A 16,628-nucleotide genomic window follows, 5' to 3' on the forward strand; every position below is an offset into this window, starting at 1 on the left:
CAAAAACATAAATTCTTACTTTTAAAGTTTTTACAAATTATAACAATTAGAAATAATAAAATTAGAAGTTTATAGCCTATGTAGAAGTAAATTGCATGATAAAAGTAGCAAAAACTCAAGTCATGTTTAAGGGCTGATATGTAAAGCAATATAATATTCCCTGAAGATTGAGGATGGTAAGTTAAATGTGTATATAGATCATAAACTATTAAAAACCACCAAAGTTATACCAAATAAACTGACAAAGGAGATAAAATGGAGTCATTAACCATACTCCATTTATCTAAAACACATCAGGAAAAGTGGAACAAAAACCAGACATGACAAATAGAAAACAAATAGCAACGTAATAGAATACAAATACAACCATATAATCATATGAAATGTAAATGGTTTATCCCAATTAAAGAACAGACCATCATACTGAGATAAATAGCAAAGCACAACCAAATCCTGCCTATAATAAACCCGCCTTAAATATACAGACCCAAAGAGGTTTAAAGCACAATGATAGGAAAAGATCTGCCATACTTACACTAATAAGAAGAAAGCATACTAACATCATACTAAATAGTTTTCAGAACAAAGAATATTGCCAGAGGTAATTCTGACATATTTGGCCAACTAATATTTGAAAAGGGGGCTAAGAACACCCAATGAGGAAACAGTCTCTTCAATAAGTGATGCAGGGAAACTGGATAACCACATGCAAAAGAATTAAATTGGACCCCTTTCTTCCAATACTCAAATATTAATTCAGATGGATTAAAGACTTAAATGTAAGACTTGAGACCACATGTCTCCTAGAAAACACACACACACACACACACACACACACACACACACACACGAAGAAAACTTCTTGACATTGGTCTTTGCAACAATTTTTTGTATGGAACACCAAAAGCAACAAAAGCAAATATTTAAAAACCGGGACTACATCAAACTAAAAGGCTTCTGCACTGCAAAAGAAACACAAAATAAAAAATGTGGTTTACAGAAAGGAAGGAAGTATTTGCAAATCCTGTTCTGGTAGGGAGTTGATATCCAAAATATATGAAGAACTCCTACAACTCAATAACAGAAAAAAACAAGCAACCTCATTTAAAAATAAGGCAGGGGATTTGAGGAGAAATTTTTCCAGAGAAGATATTCAAGTGGCGAATATGTATATGCAAAGGTGCTCAACACCACTACTCAGGGAAAGAAAAATCAAAACCACAATGAGGTATTACCTCACACCTGTTAGAACTCCTATCAAAAAGACAAGAGAGTACAAGTGTTGGTGAGGATGCGGAAGAAAGAAAACCCTGGTGCCCTATTAGTGGAAATGTAAACTGATACAGCCACTATGGAAGACTGAACAGCTAGTATGGAGGTTTCCCAAAAAATTAAAAATAGAACTACCATACGATCCAACAATTCCACTTCTGGATATATATCCAAAGGAAATAAAATCACTGTGGAAGGGATATCTGCATCCTCGTGTGCATTATAGTGTTATTGACAATAACTAAGATATGGAAACAACCTGCCTTTTGACAGATGAACAGATAAAGAAGATGTGGGACACTATTCAGCCATAAAAATGTAAATCCTGCTATTTGTAATGACACAGACGGACCTTGAAGACACGCTAAGTGAAATAAGCCAAAGAAAGACAAATACTATAGTATGTTATTTATATATGGAATAAAAAAAATCAACTTAAAATTGCAACACTAATGCCCGTTTATAGATGAGGAAAAATGTGGTGTAAATATACACCGGAGTATCACTCAACCATAAAAAAATAAAATCTTGCCATTTACAACATCATGGATGAACCTAGAGGGTATACAGCTAAGTGAAGGAAGTCAGAGAAAGACAAATACTGTATGATTGCAACTTGTAGGTTGAATTTAATAAAGGAAACAAAAAAACAGACTCTTAAATATAAAGAGCTGGTTGTTGCCTGAGGGGAGGTGGGGAGGAGGAGGAGTGAAAAAGATAAAGGGGGTTCAGAGTATGGTCATCTTGATGAGCACTAAGAAATGTACAGAATTGTTGAATCATTATACAGTACTCCCAAACCTACCCTAACCCTGTGTATTAATTATACTTGAATGAAAACAAAAGTAAATAAAAACGCACTCAAACCCAGAGAAAACAAAGACCAGTTTTGTGGTCACCAGAGGTGGAAGTTGGGAGGGTGGGCGTGGTCAAAAGTGGAGGAAAGTGGTCCAAAGTTATCAACTTCCAGTTAGAAGATAAATACCGGGGTTGTAATGTACATGATGGCTATGGTTAATGCTGCTGCGTGGCATGTTTGAAAGTTGCTAAGGGTAGACCATAGAAGTTCTCATCACAAGGAAAAGGCAGTTATAATTTTACGAGGAGCTGGATGTTAAATAAAATTCTATCAGGTGGATTATGAAAAATATCAAGTTGGTTTAGTAAGTTTGCAGGATCTAAGATCGATGTACACAAATCAACTGTGTTTCTATAGGATAGGCAACCAGAAATTGAAATTTTAAAAGAACATAAAAGTATTGAAAACTTATATATTTTTCTAAATTTACCCGATTTATAGGTTTAAGACTATAAAACATTACTGAGCAAAATTTAAAAAGTCCTACATAGGGGCGCCTGGGTGGCTCAGTCGGGTAAGCGTCCAGCTTCAGCTCAGGTCACGATCTCGCAGCCTGAGTTCGAGCCCCGCATCGGGCCCTGTGCTGACAGCTCAGAGCCTGGAGTCTGCTTTGGATTCTGTGTCTCCCTCTCTCTGCCCCTCTCATGCTCTGTCTCTCTCATTCTCAAAATTGAGTAAATGTTAATTTTTTTTTTTAAATAGAAAGTCCTACATCAATGAAGACATATACCAGGTTTGAGACCATGAAAACAGTCTTACAATGTCAATTCTCCCCAAATTGATCTACAAATTTAATACAATCCCAGTCAAAATCTATAAGACTGTTTTTGTAAAACTGATAAAATTTATACGGAAATGAAAGGGACTAAGTATAGTCAAAACAACTTAAAAAAGTTGGAAGACTAACACTACCTCATTTCAAAATGAGATACAGTTAAGATAGTAAAGCTACAGTAATTCGGATGATATGTAAAGTCTGATCAATAGATCAATATTACAGAATATAGGCATCACTTGCTTCATTGCACTTGGATTTATTCCCCTTCACAAATACTCTGGGCTTTTGTTGTTTTTACAAATTTAAAGTTTGGGGCAACCCTGTAATCAAGCAAGTCTCTCAGTACCATTCTTCCAATGGTATTTACTCTTTTAGGTCTTTGTGTAACATTTTGGTAATTCTTGCGATATTTCTAACTTTTCCATTGTATTTGTTATTGGTGATCTGTGAGCTTTGAGGTTACTATCATGATTGTTTTCAGGCACCACAACCCATGCCACAACCATCCGCTTCCACATCTCTCTTCAGGCCAACCTGAGACACAACAATATTGAAATTAGGCCAACTAATAACCCTACAATGGCTTCTAAGTGTTCAAGTAAAAGAAAGAGTTGTATGTCTTCCACTTTAAATCAAAAGCTATAGGGGCGCCTGGGTGGCGCAGTCGGTTAAGCGTCCGACTTCAGCCAGGTCACGATCTCGCGGTCCATGAGTTCGAGCCCCGCGTCGGGCTCTGGGCGGATGGCTCAGAGCCTGGAGCCTGTTTCCGATTCTGTGTCTCCCTCTCTCTCTGCCCCTCCCCCGTTCATGCTCTGTCTCTCTCTGTCCCCAAAATAAATAAACGTTGAAAAAAAATTAAAAAAAAAAAAGCTATAGGGGTGCCTGGGTGGCTCAGTCAGTTACATGTCCGACTCTTGATTTAGGCTCAGGTCATGATCTCATGGTTTGTGAGATTGAGTCCCTCATGGGACTCTGCACTGACAGTGCAGAGGGTGCTTGGGATTCTCTCTCCCCCTCTCTCTCGGCTCCTCTCCCACTCATATGCAGAGGCACACTTTCTCTCCCTCAAAGCTTTAAAAAGCTAGAAATGATTAAACTTTCTCAGGAAGCCATGTTGAAAGCGCTAGGCCTCTTGCAGCAGTCAGCCAAATTGTGAATGCAAAGGAAAAGTCGTAAATTAGAAGTGCTATTCCAGTGATCAGTGATTTAAAAAGATAAAAATAAAATAATAAAGCAAAACAGCCTAATTGCTTATCTAGAGAAAGTTTTAGTGGTCTGGATAGAAGATCAAGCCAGCCAGAACCTTCCCTTCAGCCTTCCCTGATGGCTAAGAGGTGAGGAAGCTGCAGGAGAAAAACTGGAATCTATCAGAAGTTGGTTCATGAGGTTTAAGGAAAGAAACCATCTCCCTAACATAAAAGTGTAAGGTTAGGCAGCAAGGGCTGATACAGAGGCTGCAGCAAGATCCAGAAGATCTAGCTAAGGTAATTACTGAAGGTGGCTAACTAAACAGATCTTCAGGGCAGACAAAACAGACTTCAATTGGAAGAAGATGACATCTAGGACTTCCATAGCTAGAGAAGTCAATGCCTGGATTCAAAGGACAGGTTGGGTCTCTGGTTAGGGAGTAATGTAGCTGCTGACTTTAACTTAAAGGCAATGCCCGTTTACCCTTCCCAAATCCCAAAGTCCTTAAGAATTAAGCTAGATCTACTCTGTATGTGCTCTATAAATGGAACAACAAAGCCTGGATGAGAGCACATCTGTTCACAACATGGCTCACTGAAAATTTTAAGCTCACCACTGAGAACTGCTACTCAGAAGAAAAGATTCCTTTAAAAAGATTTAATACTCACTGGCAATGGACTTTGTCACCCAAGAGCTCTGGTGGAGATATACAAGATGAATGTTATTTCATGCCTGTTAACGACATCTATCCTGCAGCCCATGGATCAAGTAGTCATTCAAGTTTCAAGCCTTATTTAAGAATATATGGGGAGCCTGGGTGGCTCAGTGGGTTGAGCGTCCCACTTCGGCTCAGGTCATGATCTCACAGTTCGTGGGTTCAAGCCGTGCATCGGGCTCTGTGCTGACAGCTAGGAGCCTGGAGCCTGCTTTGCATTCTGTGTCTCTCTCTCTCTCTCTGCTTCTTCCCTGCTCACATGTTGTCTCCTGTCTCATAAATGAATGAATGAATGAATGAATGTATTTCATAAGGTTATTGCTGCCATGGACAGGGATTTCTCTGATGGATCTGGGAAGTCAGCTGAAAACCTTCTAGAAAGGATTCACCATTCCAGATGCCAGTAAGAATATTCATGATTCATAGGAAGAGGTTAAAATATCAACATGAACAGGATTTGGGGAGAAGTTGATTCCAACTCTCACAGATGACTTTGAAGGGGGTCAAGATCCCAGTGGAGAAGTAACTGCAGGTGGGGTGGAAACAGCCAGAGAACTAGAAGTGGAGCCTCGAGATGCACTGAATTGCTGCAACCTCATGATCAAACTTGAACAGACAAGGTGTTGATCTTCGTGGATGAGGAAAGAAAGTAGTTTCTTGGGATGGAATCTATTCATGGTGAAGAGGTTGTGACGATGGTTATGGTGGCAGCAAAAGATTTAGAACATTTCATATACTTAGTTGATAAAGCAGCAGTAGGGTTTGAGAAGATGGGCTCCAATTTGGAGGGAAGTTCACTGTGGGTAAAATGCTATGAAAGAGCATCTTCTACTACAGAGAAATTGCTCATGAAACGAAGTATCAATTAACGTGGGAAACGTCACCGTTGCCTTATTTGAAGACACTGCCACAGCCACCCCACTTTCAGCAGCCACCAACATGGAGGCAAGAGCCTTTCCCAGCAAAATAACTCCCTGAAAGCTCAGAGAGCATTTTTTTTTTTAGGAATAACGTTTTAAATTAAGATATATACAGTGTTTGTCCAGACATGATGCTATTGCACACTTTATAGTTTAATGTAATCATAACCTCCATATACATCAGGAAACCAAAAATTCATTTGACTTGCTTTATTGCAACACTCACTTTATTGTGGCGATCTGGAACTGAACGTGCAACACGCATGCTGGTGCACGGTCTAGAAAGAGCTACACATATATGTTTTTTTTATTCTTTCAAAGTTTCCAGGAAAATTCAACGGAAGTAGTAATTGTTTCAATAAATGATCTGGAATAACTGGACAGCCATATGAAAGAAAGGAGAAGGCAGGGAGGGAAAGGGAGAAAGAAATTTCAACCCTTACTTCACACAATATATAAAAATTAACAGAAAATGGTTCATAACTGAAATAAGATCTAAAACTGTAAAACTCCTAGAAGAAAATGTAGGGAAACATATGACTGAGCATGATTTGCCTACGATTGTTTAAGCAGGTCACAAAAATAGCATGAAGTATAAAAGAAAAAAAATCAATTGGGCTTAATAAAAATTAAGAACTTTTTCTCTTGGGGTGCCTGGGTAGCTCCATCGGTTAAGCATCCAACTTCAGCTCAGGTCATGATCTCACAGTCCATGAGTTCGAGCCCCGCGTTGGGCTCTGTGCTGACAGCTCAGAGCCTGGAGCCTGTTTCTGATTCTGTGTCTCCCTCTCTCTCTGCCCTTCCCCCATTCATGCTCTCTCTCTGTCTCAAAAATAAATAAACATTAAAAAAATTAAAAGAACTTTTTCTCTTTAAAGACACTGTTCTATTTAAGCCAAAACTTTCTAGGGATACGCCCTTGAGTCATTCTGGTGTCTTCCTTTAGCAAAGGGAGGTAAAAATAATACATTCCGTTAGGGATATTCCTTAGGGTGAAGACTAACCTATGGAAGTGAATGCCTTTAGTAAATGCATTTAGCATTTAGTCTAAAATCTAAGCTGTATTAGCTATGTACCAGCAGGCCTGAAATAAATATGCATGGAAATTTCAAAAAGACATAAAAATAAAAAGGAAGCCACATACAGAAAATAAACACAAAACATAGTTGATCAAGGACTTATGACTTGTATGTAGAATATACAAAGAACACTTAAAATTTTTTTAAGTTTATTCATTCTGAGAGAGAGAGAGAGAGAGCGAACAAGCAGGGGAGGGGTGCAGAGAAGGGGAGAGAGAATCCCAAGCAGGCTCCGCACTGTCAATACAGAGCTCAACATGGGGCTTGGAGCCACAAACTGGGGCTCCAACCCACAAACCATGAGATCACGACCTCAGCCAAAGTTGAGTCCAACACTTGAAATGAGCCACCCAGGCACCCCTATAAAGAGAACTTTCCAGTCAAGAAAGCAAATAACCCATTTTTAATAGTATAGGATTTAAAGATTTATTACCCAAGAAGTTACAGAAAGATGGATAATAAACCCATGAACAGATGTTCGACACCATTAGTCATTACAGAAATGCAAATCAGAACCACAATGAAATACCATTACACTCCCACTGGAATGGCTAAGATTAAAAAGATTAACATTACTGGGACACCTGGGTGGCTCAAGGTTAAGCATGTGACTCTTGATTTCGGCTCAGGTCATGATCTCACAGTTCATGGGTTCAAGCCCTGCACTGGGCTCCACGCTGTCAGCTTGGGATTCTCTCTCTCCCTTTCTCTCTGCCTCCCCCCCCCCCCCCCCCCCTGCACATGTGGGCTCAGAATATATAAATAAAAAAAAAAAAAAAAAAAAAAAAAAAAAGACTAACATGGCCAAGTACTAGCAAGAATGTGAGCAATTAGAACTCTCATAGACCTTTGGGAGTGTTCGATAGTTTACCTTAGAAAAACTGTTTTGGCAGCTTTTTAAAAGTTAAATGTACACCAACCATGATCTAGTCATTCCATTCCTATGTATTTACTCCAGAGAAAATATATATCCATACAAAGACTTATCTATGATCCCAAGTGCTTTACTTATAACACAAAACTGGGAACTCAAATGGCCATCAACAGGCGACTGGCTGAACGCATCGTGGTATATCCGTGAAGGAACTATGACTTGGCAACATGAAAGCAAACTATTGATACACACAATGTGGATAAATCTCAAAATAATTATGCTGAATGAGAGAAGCGGGGAGAAAAGAGTGCGTACATTTTAAAATATTTATTTTTGAGAGAGAGCAAACGTCACCGGGGGAGGCACAGAGAGAAGGGGACAGAGGATCCAAAGCAGGCTCAGTGCTGACAGCAGAGAGCCCAATGTGGGGCACGAACTCACAAACCATAAGATCATGACCTGAACCAAACAAAGTCAGACGCTCAACCACTGAGCCACCAGGCACCCAAGAGTGCCTATTCTTTGATTCCATTGATAGATTTTCTAAAACACAGTCTCTTTCATCCTGGCAAAAAGCAGATCAGTGATTGCAAGGGGCAGGTGAGGGGGATGGAAAGGGAAGAAGGATTTCAAAGGGGCAAGAGTATCTTGGAGAGGTTGGCTCTGTTCCTTATCTTGATTGCAGTGATGGTCCCAGTGTAGACATATGTCAAAAGTCTAATTCCACACTTTAAATACGTACAGTTTATTTAATTCCAATGATCTCAATAAAGGTATAAAAAGTACTTGTCCTATGACCCATTTTTCATAGGCCTATATGGAAAAGTGACAAATTAATGGCCAGATGGATACACGTTTCCTAGGCTGAGAATATTCAGTGTTTTGCTGCAGAAAAAGACATCACCAAGCATATCACTGGGGGTATAATGGTAGAGATCTATAGGTCAGGAGAATAATCCAGCACTGCTCAAATCATTATGTGGAAAACTGCACACAATACTCTCTCCTTGCGTGGGGTGTGGTCAGATGCAGAAAAGACGGAGAGCCCAGGCCATTGACATATATATTAACTAGTCACCCTAATAGCAATCAACATGATTTATTAATTTTGAAAATCGCGGGGCACCTGGGGGACTCGGTCCGTTAAATGTCCGACTTCGGCTCAGGTCATGATCTCATGGTTCGTGGGTTTGAGCCCTGCGTCGGGCTCCATGCTGACTGCTCAGAGCCTGGAGCCTGCTTCCGATTCTGTGCCTCCCTCTGTCTCTCTGCCCCTCCCATTTGTGCACATGCTCTCTCAAAAATAAACAAACATTAAAAAAAAGTCACATACCTAGATTTGTCATTTAATTTAGGATCCTGAATTTTTACTGATGGTTCTTGTAAATCTGAAGATTCATATTTTGAAGTAACTTCCAATCATGAAAATTAAAAACAAAAATTAAGCTTTTCAAGTAAACACTTAAGAATAATACTCAAAAGCCTTAGGATACATTTAAAAAATCTGACCTTGTTGCACATCATCCGGTTTCAATTTTTCAGGTGAACTATCTCCTGTATTTGTTTGCTGTAGAAAAAAATAGTTACGGTGCCTTTGAAGTCCCTCTTTTGAAATGCTCTTGGAGCCACTTTACATATCCACAGAAAAGCATTTCCACTAAATAATGAGATACCAGGCTTTTCATTCACTAGACTTTGCTCCTAATGACTGCTGACTGCTCCAAAAAATTGATATTCACTCTTAGGCAAAGATTTGCCACTCGCAAAAACACGATCATTACGCTTCTATATAATCTCCATGTAATCAAATATAAACAAAATGGGGACCAGACTGAATACCTGTACCTGCCAAGAGGTGTGTTAGGATGAAAATAAAATGTATGCCTAGCATCCAGGAGGGCTATAGCATGAACCAGCTATTACCCCCATCTTATATCTGAGAAGCCTCAGACTCAGTGACGTTAATTTCCCCAAGTTCCTGTATCTAGTCAGGGAAAACCAGGTCCGACTCCAAACATTAGACTCTTTTCCCTATAATCTTTTCCCTACAATCTCAGTCTCCATGAGAAAACGAGGCAGAGGCAGCCAAGTCACACGTTCCTCTGGAGAGCCAAGTTGCATGGAAGCAGAGAACCCATGAACATGGCAAACAAAAATAATCTAAAGGAGAGGAGTGCCCCCCCCCTCAAAAGGGGGAGATCCATTGGTCAGGGAAAAAATGGACTACAATCCAGGAGAGATGCCTTCTACCTGTCAGCATCCTGGTGGACACAGTTCAAAACTTTGTGCCCAGCATCCCATACTCACGACAGGCTCATTAGACTGATCATTTACGGGGAGAGCTGCTGGGCAGTGGTCATCTCCAGCACTCATTAACTCTGCCAGCTTAGTGGATTCTTCTGTCTGGTCTATACACATAGAGAAAAGAGCATTAAAAGTGGAAATAACCATATGCCATGGTGACCACATTCTCCCACCTTCTTCATGGGACCCCATGCTGACAGTACATCGCCATCTATTGGTAAGAGCTGGTAATCACATCCTGTCTCAAATCTCAAGTCCGAAATCTACCTGCACTTTGAGAAAGAAACAGCTTTGGGATGTGACTCCTAATAGATACAGGATCTATGCAGGGTCAGCTTTGGGGATGGCCGGGCCTTTCCGTGCCCCCATATTCTGCCTCCAGCCACCCCTATCATATTTTCTCCTTTTTCCATTTCCATTGACCCACAAGAGAATGTATCAGACTGGGAAAATAATATAAGATGTTAGCAACTTTTCTTTCTCTGTAGGTACAATGGAACATTTATTACTCTTATAGGACCACAGGTTTTCAGTGACCTCTTCCAAGTAAGGTTTTATTATTGTCTTTATAGGGAATTCAGAGTAAGAAATTTTATTTCCCAGTATACCTGTCTCTCTTTCATGACTGCTAGGAATGGCAGTGTCTGCTTTCTCAAATTTACCAGAAAGTTCGGAGGAGCTTCTTTTCTGGTCAGGCAACATCTGAAATGCAAGCCAAAATCCACATGACCTTTAAAAGGACTAAACTCTTAAAAATTTAAGGAAAAGCTAAGGCTCAGAACACAGCAAAGTGATAAATTCGAAGTTAGTCTTTGGTTTGTCCTCTTTTGAAGGATAATGTTACTGTTTCCACCTCTCTGACCCCCTTCCCTCCAGGACTAGCCCTGGCTGACCACTTCCCTTCTTTCACTCACTCCATCCTCGTGTCTTCACAGCCTGCAGTGAGTTCCCAACTGTGGGATTTCTCCAACCCCCACTCCTTCCTCACAAGGGCCTCACGGTCTAGGAACTGCAGCTTAATCACAGGAAAACCTTAGTTCTACCCCGAAACATTTTCTTCACTTCGGGAGACATGGAAATACATACAGTTCTGAAGTTTTTCTTTTTTTTTTTTTAATGTTTAAGAGAGAGAAAATGAATGGGAGAGGGGCAGAGAGAAAGGGAGAGAGAGAATCCCAAGCAGGCTCCACACTGTCAGCGCGGAGCCCGATGTGGGGCTTGAACCCACAAACCGCGGACAGCAGGACCTGAGCTGAAATCAAGAGTCAGATGCTTAACGGACTGAGCCACCCAGGAGCCCCCTGAGGTTTTTCACCGAATAAAGGCAAACCTCTAATGTTGAGGCAGAAAGGAAGGGAGGCTCAGAAGACTAATTCACCAAAGCAAAGTCATTTTGGTTTTCGACTGACCCTTAACCTGTCAGCAGGTCATAAGAAGAGTTATAAGATCTGACTCACAGAAGACTGTAAGACTCCACTCCAACCGGCAGTAAAAGGCGGAGGCCATTGTTAAAATTGGTCCCTATAGGTAATCTCACGACCCTAGGAAAATGGAAAAAACTTACTTCCCAGTGTAAATGATAAACCCAAAGCTTCACAGCCCCTCCCTATAGAGTTAGGTAATTTTAAAAACATAAAACCCTTTTCCAGAGGCAAAGCGGGGTCCCTTTTCCTCATCTTGGAGGAGGGGCCACTACTTTGTCCGTGAAGTAGCTCCTTTCTTATTTCTAGGTTTAACAAATCTTTGTCCCTTTCTCTAAATGGTTTTCTCTTGAATTCTTTCTCCCATAAAGCCAAGAACCCTCTTGGTGAGGGTCTATACACCCTCTCTGTGGGGGCCTTAGCCTATGTAGACTCAGTGTTAGGCCAATTCATATGTAATGTTATAGGAAGTAATTTTTCGGTAATGATTCTCTTTCTCTCGTCCTCACCCATGAAATGGTCTTTTCATAGGGTGAGTCTTTGGGAACACTACCACAGAGCACTTAACAGTATATGAGAGGTCTTCATATGCAACTCAGTGCCAAAAGCAAATGGGCCCAAGTCTTGGCCCCCCCCCGGGGGGGGGGGGGGGGGGGGCCGTCAGCCATTACCATAATATCATAGGTCTCGTCACTAATTTCTTTGCTCTGCCTATCATCTGTGATAGAGAAAATCTTTGTGATCTTTGCTGTGTGTCAACAGGAAACATCACAGTCAATGATCTGGAGGCCGTATCAGTCTAGAAGAGGTATAAACCATTTCGGCATTAGACCAGGAGATAAAATTTCAGAACTCCCTAAGAGACACGATTTCTAGCGATTCCCCTCGGTCCTCAAGGAGGGGAGAGAGAAGGAAATACTAAGAAGCCCACAGCAAGTATCCTCAGAACTTCAGGAAGAATGTGGCGAGGTGGTAATGTTATCCTAGAAGATTTTTAACTGTTCACAATAAGTGGAGTAAAAGCATTTTGAGGCACAAAGGGGTTTTGTGTCCTACGTGTGCTTGTTACAGAATATTCCAAAGATCAAGCTATCTGCTTGAGCAGATGTTCACATCAAAACCCAACAAGAAAGTTAAAGACATAAAAACATGCTCAAACAGGGGCGCCTGGGTGGCTCAGTTGGTTGAGCGACCAACTTCGGCTCAGGTCATGGTTTCACAGTTTGGGAGTTCGAGCCCCGCGTCGGGCTCTGTGCTGACAGCTCGGAGCCTGAAGCCTGCTTCGGATTCTGCGTCTCCTTCTCTCTCTGCCCCTTCCCCGCTCACACTCTGTCTCTCTCTCAAAATAAAATAAAAACATTAAAAAAAATTTTAAAAAACCAGGCTAAAACATTTCCAAACGATCCAAAAGAATTAAGTTTGCCACCTGTTTGTCTTCTCCTAAAGCTTTGATAGAAGCTTGTGAGATGTTGAATTGCAAATCAAAATGGATTTCTATTTTCGTCACTTCTTTGTTGCTGATATTCAAAGGCTTCTTCAGGTAAATGATAAGCATCTTCACATTTCCAGTTTCTAACAAAAAACAAAGTATACACATGCATATCAACACACTGAAAGGTTTTAAGATTTTAGAATTGTAAACAACCGCACCGGGATATTTGTCAACTGCTCAGATTTGTCTGCAATAAGAAGTTGAAAAGAAACTGTGTTAAAGTTACTTTGAAGTCATTTTCATTAGAAGCACATTTGTGTGTTTACACATACAAATACACACAGTATGATTATGTAGTTAGTCCTGCAAAGACAGGAAGTTACTTGTCTTAGCAGCCAAGCAATGGAGATGGTTTTGGCTTCTAAAATTTGATCTGATTTTTTTTAATTTTTAAGATTTATTTATTTTTGAGACAGAGCACAAGCAGGAAAGGGTGGTGGGATGTGGGGGGGGGGGGGGCGGGTGGGGTTGTGGTGGTGGCAGACACAAGATCCGAAGTGGGCTCTACACTGACAGAAGCAAGCCTGATGCAGGGCTTGAACTTACAAACTGTGAGATCATGACCTGAGCCAAAGTCGGAAGCTGACTTTCCCCCACACCTTAATATGTAACTAGTCACTCTTTACCACCTCAGTGCTGCTCTTTCTGCATACGGGTCCTGTCCTGGTGCTTCAACAAAATCACCTTCTTGCACCAAAGAGGTTTTCAAGAATTCTTTCTTGGCCATCAGCTCCGAACCCCACCATCACCCCAAAACTTCATCACCTATAAATAAACCTAACCAAAGGGGTGAAAGACCTATAAACTCTGAAACCCTGATGAGACACTGAGCCCCTTATGTAAGCATACACCAGCTCCTGCGCCTGGATCGAGACCTCCTGTGGGCTGGGAGATGGTGGCACAGGGCCCGTTCCACATCCCTGCTCCTGGGGCGGCAAGAGGCCGGGCGTCTTAAGTGGGGGTGCCCTCATCCCGAGGCATGCTGCACCACTGGCCCAGGCCTGCTGTGGCTTCTGGCAGTGCTCACCTAGTTCTCGAGGCCTACTGCAACAGAGAGAAAGGGGACAGGGGGCAGGCAGCGCTGCCTCCCAGGGCACAGTGGAGGAGGCGGAGGTCATCCAGCTCCTGAACACAGCCAAGCTGAGCATCACCAAAGATGAGCCAGAAAGGGCTGAGCTAATTTAACATGACACTCACCTTGCCTAGCAGACCAATAATGGAAAGGCCATCACTTACACTTTCGATTTGATGGCCAACTTAGCATTTATATGGGGTCAGCTTGAACATGCTGAAAAGCTTTTTAAAGCAATAATGAGTTACCTGCTTGGAAGGGACATACGATGGGAAAACAATGCAATAATTCAAATCTCTCTAAAGCTGACCGGTATCTATGCTGCTCAAGATAGCCAGCACGAGCAAGTTCCCATCTATGAATTCTACATGTCAACTCTAGAGGGAAAAACTGAAAGAGGAAAGGAATTAGCAGAAGACATTTTGTCGGCAAAAGAGAAAGCCAGCACCCACCTCCTCCTTGGCATGTGTTTAGACACCTACACTTGCTACCTTCTATTCTCCAAGCAGAGAACAGAGGACGTATGAAATAGAACAGGTTTGAAAAAGCTTTGCAGATTTCTGAAGAAATACTAGGAGGAAGACGCCCATAGACCGCCATGCTGATGAGTGCCATGGCTACCACCGTGGATGCACAGGGCCACTTCGATAGGCCTGTGTTTATGTGCAACGGGCATCAGATCCGGTGAGACAGAACATCCTGAGCTGCTCAGTAATCCACGCTGCTCAGGAATCTAGCTGCAATCTGATGCACAGAGAAGGATACGCATAAAGCAAAAGAGATCTTCCAGGAAACACTAAAGCAAGCAGAACTGAAAAGAGAGGAGGTTTCCGTACAGCACCTCAGGGAAGAGTCGGCTGAGCTGTGAAGAAAAAGTAGACCTTTTAACTTAATTTTATGAAGCACTAACTCCCTTTCTATTGTAGGGAATTTTCAGCAACAGCTATTATGTCAGTCTCAGTGGCACCCAAACCATTGACTTAAATCTTTTTTCCTTGATATTCAAGTGTCATCAACTTACCTATGGTGAAGGACTAGTTGTAGACACTACCCCTTTTGTTTTTTTAAAAAGGAACAACAACTTTTAGCCCTGGCTGATTTTGACTTCTAAGGACAGATAAGTGATGCTTTCAGTTGTAACCTATAGTTAGGTGCTAGCTGTGCTGGTCTAACTATAGGTGGAGATGGGCCAGTTCTCCCTTGGGATGGGTGTGTGGTGATACCCCCTCCCAAGCATCTCTATCCTAACACTTGGTCTGTTGATTTGCCACCCTTTGTTTTATCAATATCTGGCTGATCAGAGCTATGTGTCATGGCAAAGGGGCATTATGGGGAGTTTTCTTATTTGAAAAATAAGAAATGGTGAGTTTTCTTATTTCAACGAAGCCCAGTGGGGGATCTAATGCATAATGGACCCAAAGTATTATCTTGGTTTACACCAGTGTCCAGCATGAAGTTTCAAAGTAGGAATTAGGACCTTGAAAATATGGCCATTTCATTATAAATGAAAGGGACTATCTGTTTTTATATCTGGTTCTATACAACTATGAAAAAGGGGGGAAAGGAATGCTACAAACTCCTGTCAATGCTATTTGAGCACTCCATTTCCTCTGCAACCTAGGTCCCTGAACAGACTCATCTGAGGAGCTCTTAAAGACACACATGCCCAGGCTGCACCCCCAAACCTTCTGTCTCAGGGTAGGGCGTTACAAATTTAACATGCAAAATATCCGCAGTAATTCTGATATGTACTGCTAGTACCAATCTGGATCCTCGTCCTGGCCTTTTGAGTTTGGGTCTCAATATCCTCATCTGTAAAGTAGGGATGGAGATGGTAGCCATGGGAAAACATATTTAATCATCTGACCTTAAGTGAATAGACTACTGTGTTGAAAGATCTTTATCACACTGCTTCAAAAGTATATACATACAAGATAGGCAGATGGAGGTCTTTACCTTAGCAGTCCGGAAAAGAGCTCTTTGCCTAGCGGAATGGCAATTTTATAAGCACCATAAAGGAACACTGTTATTGCTGGTAAGATTTTGGGGGTAAGGATGTGAATGGGAATGATAAACAGATATTTTTGTTTCTTGTGTACATACTGCAAGAATCCTTTCACGGTACTCTCAAAAAAAAAAAAAATCCCTGATTAAAGAAATTGAAAAAAAGAAATTGAAGATGACAAAGAAATGGGAAGACCTTCTATACTCATGGATTGGAAGAACAAATACTGTTAAAATATCCATACTACGTAAAGCAAACTACAAAGTTAACACAATCCCTATCAAAATACCAACAGCATTTTTCACAGAGCTAGAACAAACAATGCTAAGATTTATATGGAACCACAGAAGACCCCAAACAGTCAAAGCAGCCTTGAAAAAGAAAAGCAAAGCCAGAGGCATCACAATTCCAGACTTCAAGTTGTGTTACAAAGCTGTAGTGATCAAAACAATACGGTACCAGCACAAAAAAAGACACATAGAGAAAACTCAGAAATGAGCCCACAACATGGTCAATTATGTTAATTATATGGTCAATTACATGATCAATTGATTATATTAATTGAATGGTTAATTAATCTTCAACGAAGCAGGAAATATCCAATGGGAAAAAGACACTCTTCAACAATTGGTATTGGGGAAACTGGACT

At 41.1% G+C, this 16,628-nt stretch overlaps 1 protein-coding gene and 1 pseudogene across 1 annotated transcript in view; one reads left to right on the forward strand and one right to left on the reverse strand.

Moving 5' to 3' along the window:
* SYCP2L (synaptonemal complex protein 2 like) overlaps positions 1 to 16,628 on the reverse strand; it is a 108,879-nt gene that overhangs the window by 66,246 nt on the left and 26,005 nt on the right. Inside the window, exons 13-17 of the mRNA XM_040460497.1 lie at positions 12,837 to 12,982; positions 10,598 to 10,691; positions 9,993 to 10,093; positions 9,195 to 9,252; positions 9,019 to 9,097 (exon numbers count right to left, since the gene is read on the reverse strand). Coding sequence (XP_040316431.1) covers positions 9,019 to 9,097; positions 9,195 to 9,252; positions 9,993 to 10,093; positions 10,598 to 10,691; positions 12,837 to 12,982 — 478 coding nt within the window. The remainder of the gene's footprint in view (positions 1 to 9,018; positions 9,098 to 9,194; positions 9,253 to 9,992; positions 10,094 to 10,597; positions 10,692 to 12,836; positions 12,983 to 16,628) is intronic.
* Positions 13,795 to 14,875, forward strand: LOC121020431 (tetratricopeptide repeat protein 19, mitochondrial-like; annotated as a pseudogene).

Source organism: Herpailurus yagouaroundi, unplaced genomic scaffold (genome assembly GCF_014898765.1).
Source record: "Herpailurus yagouaroundi ecotype Mexico unplaced genomic scaffold, PumYag 250, whole genome shotgun sequence".
NCBI lineage: Eukaryota > Metazoa > Chordata > Mammalia > Carnivora > Felidae > Herpailurus > Herpailurus yagouaroundi.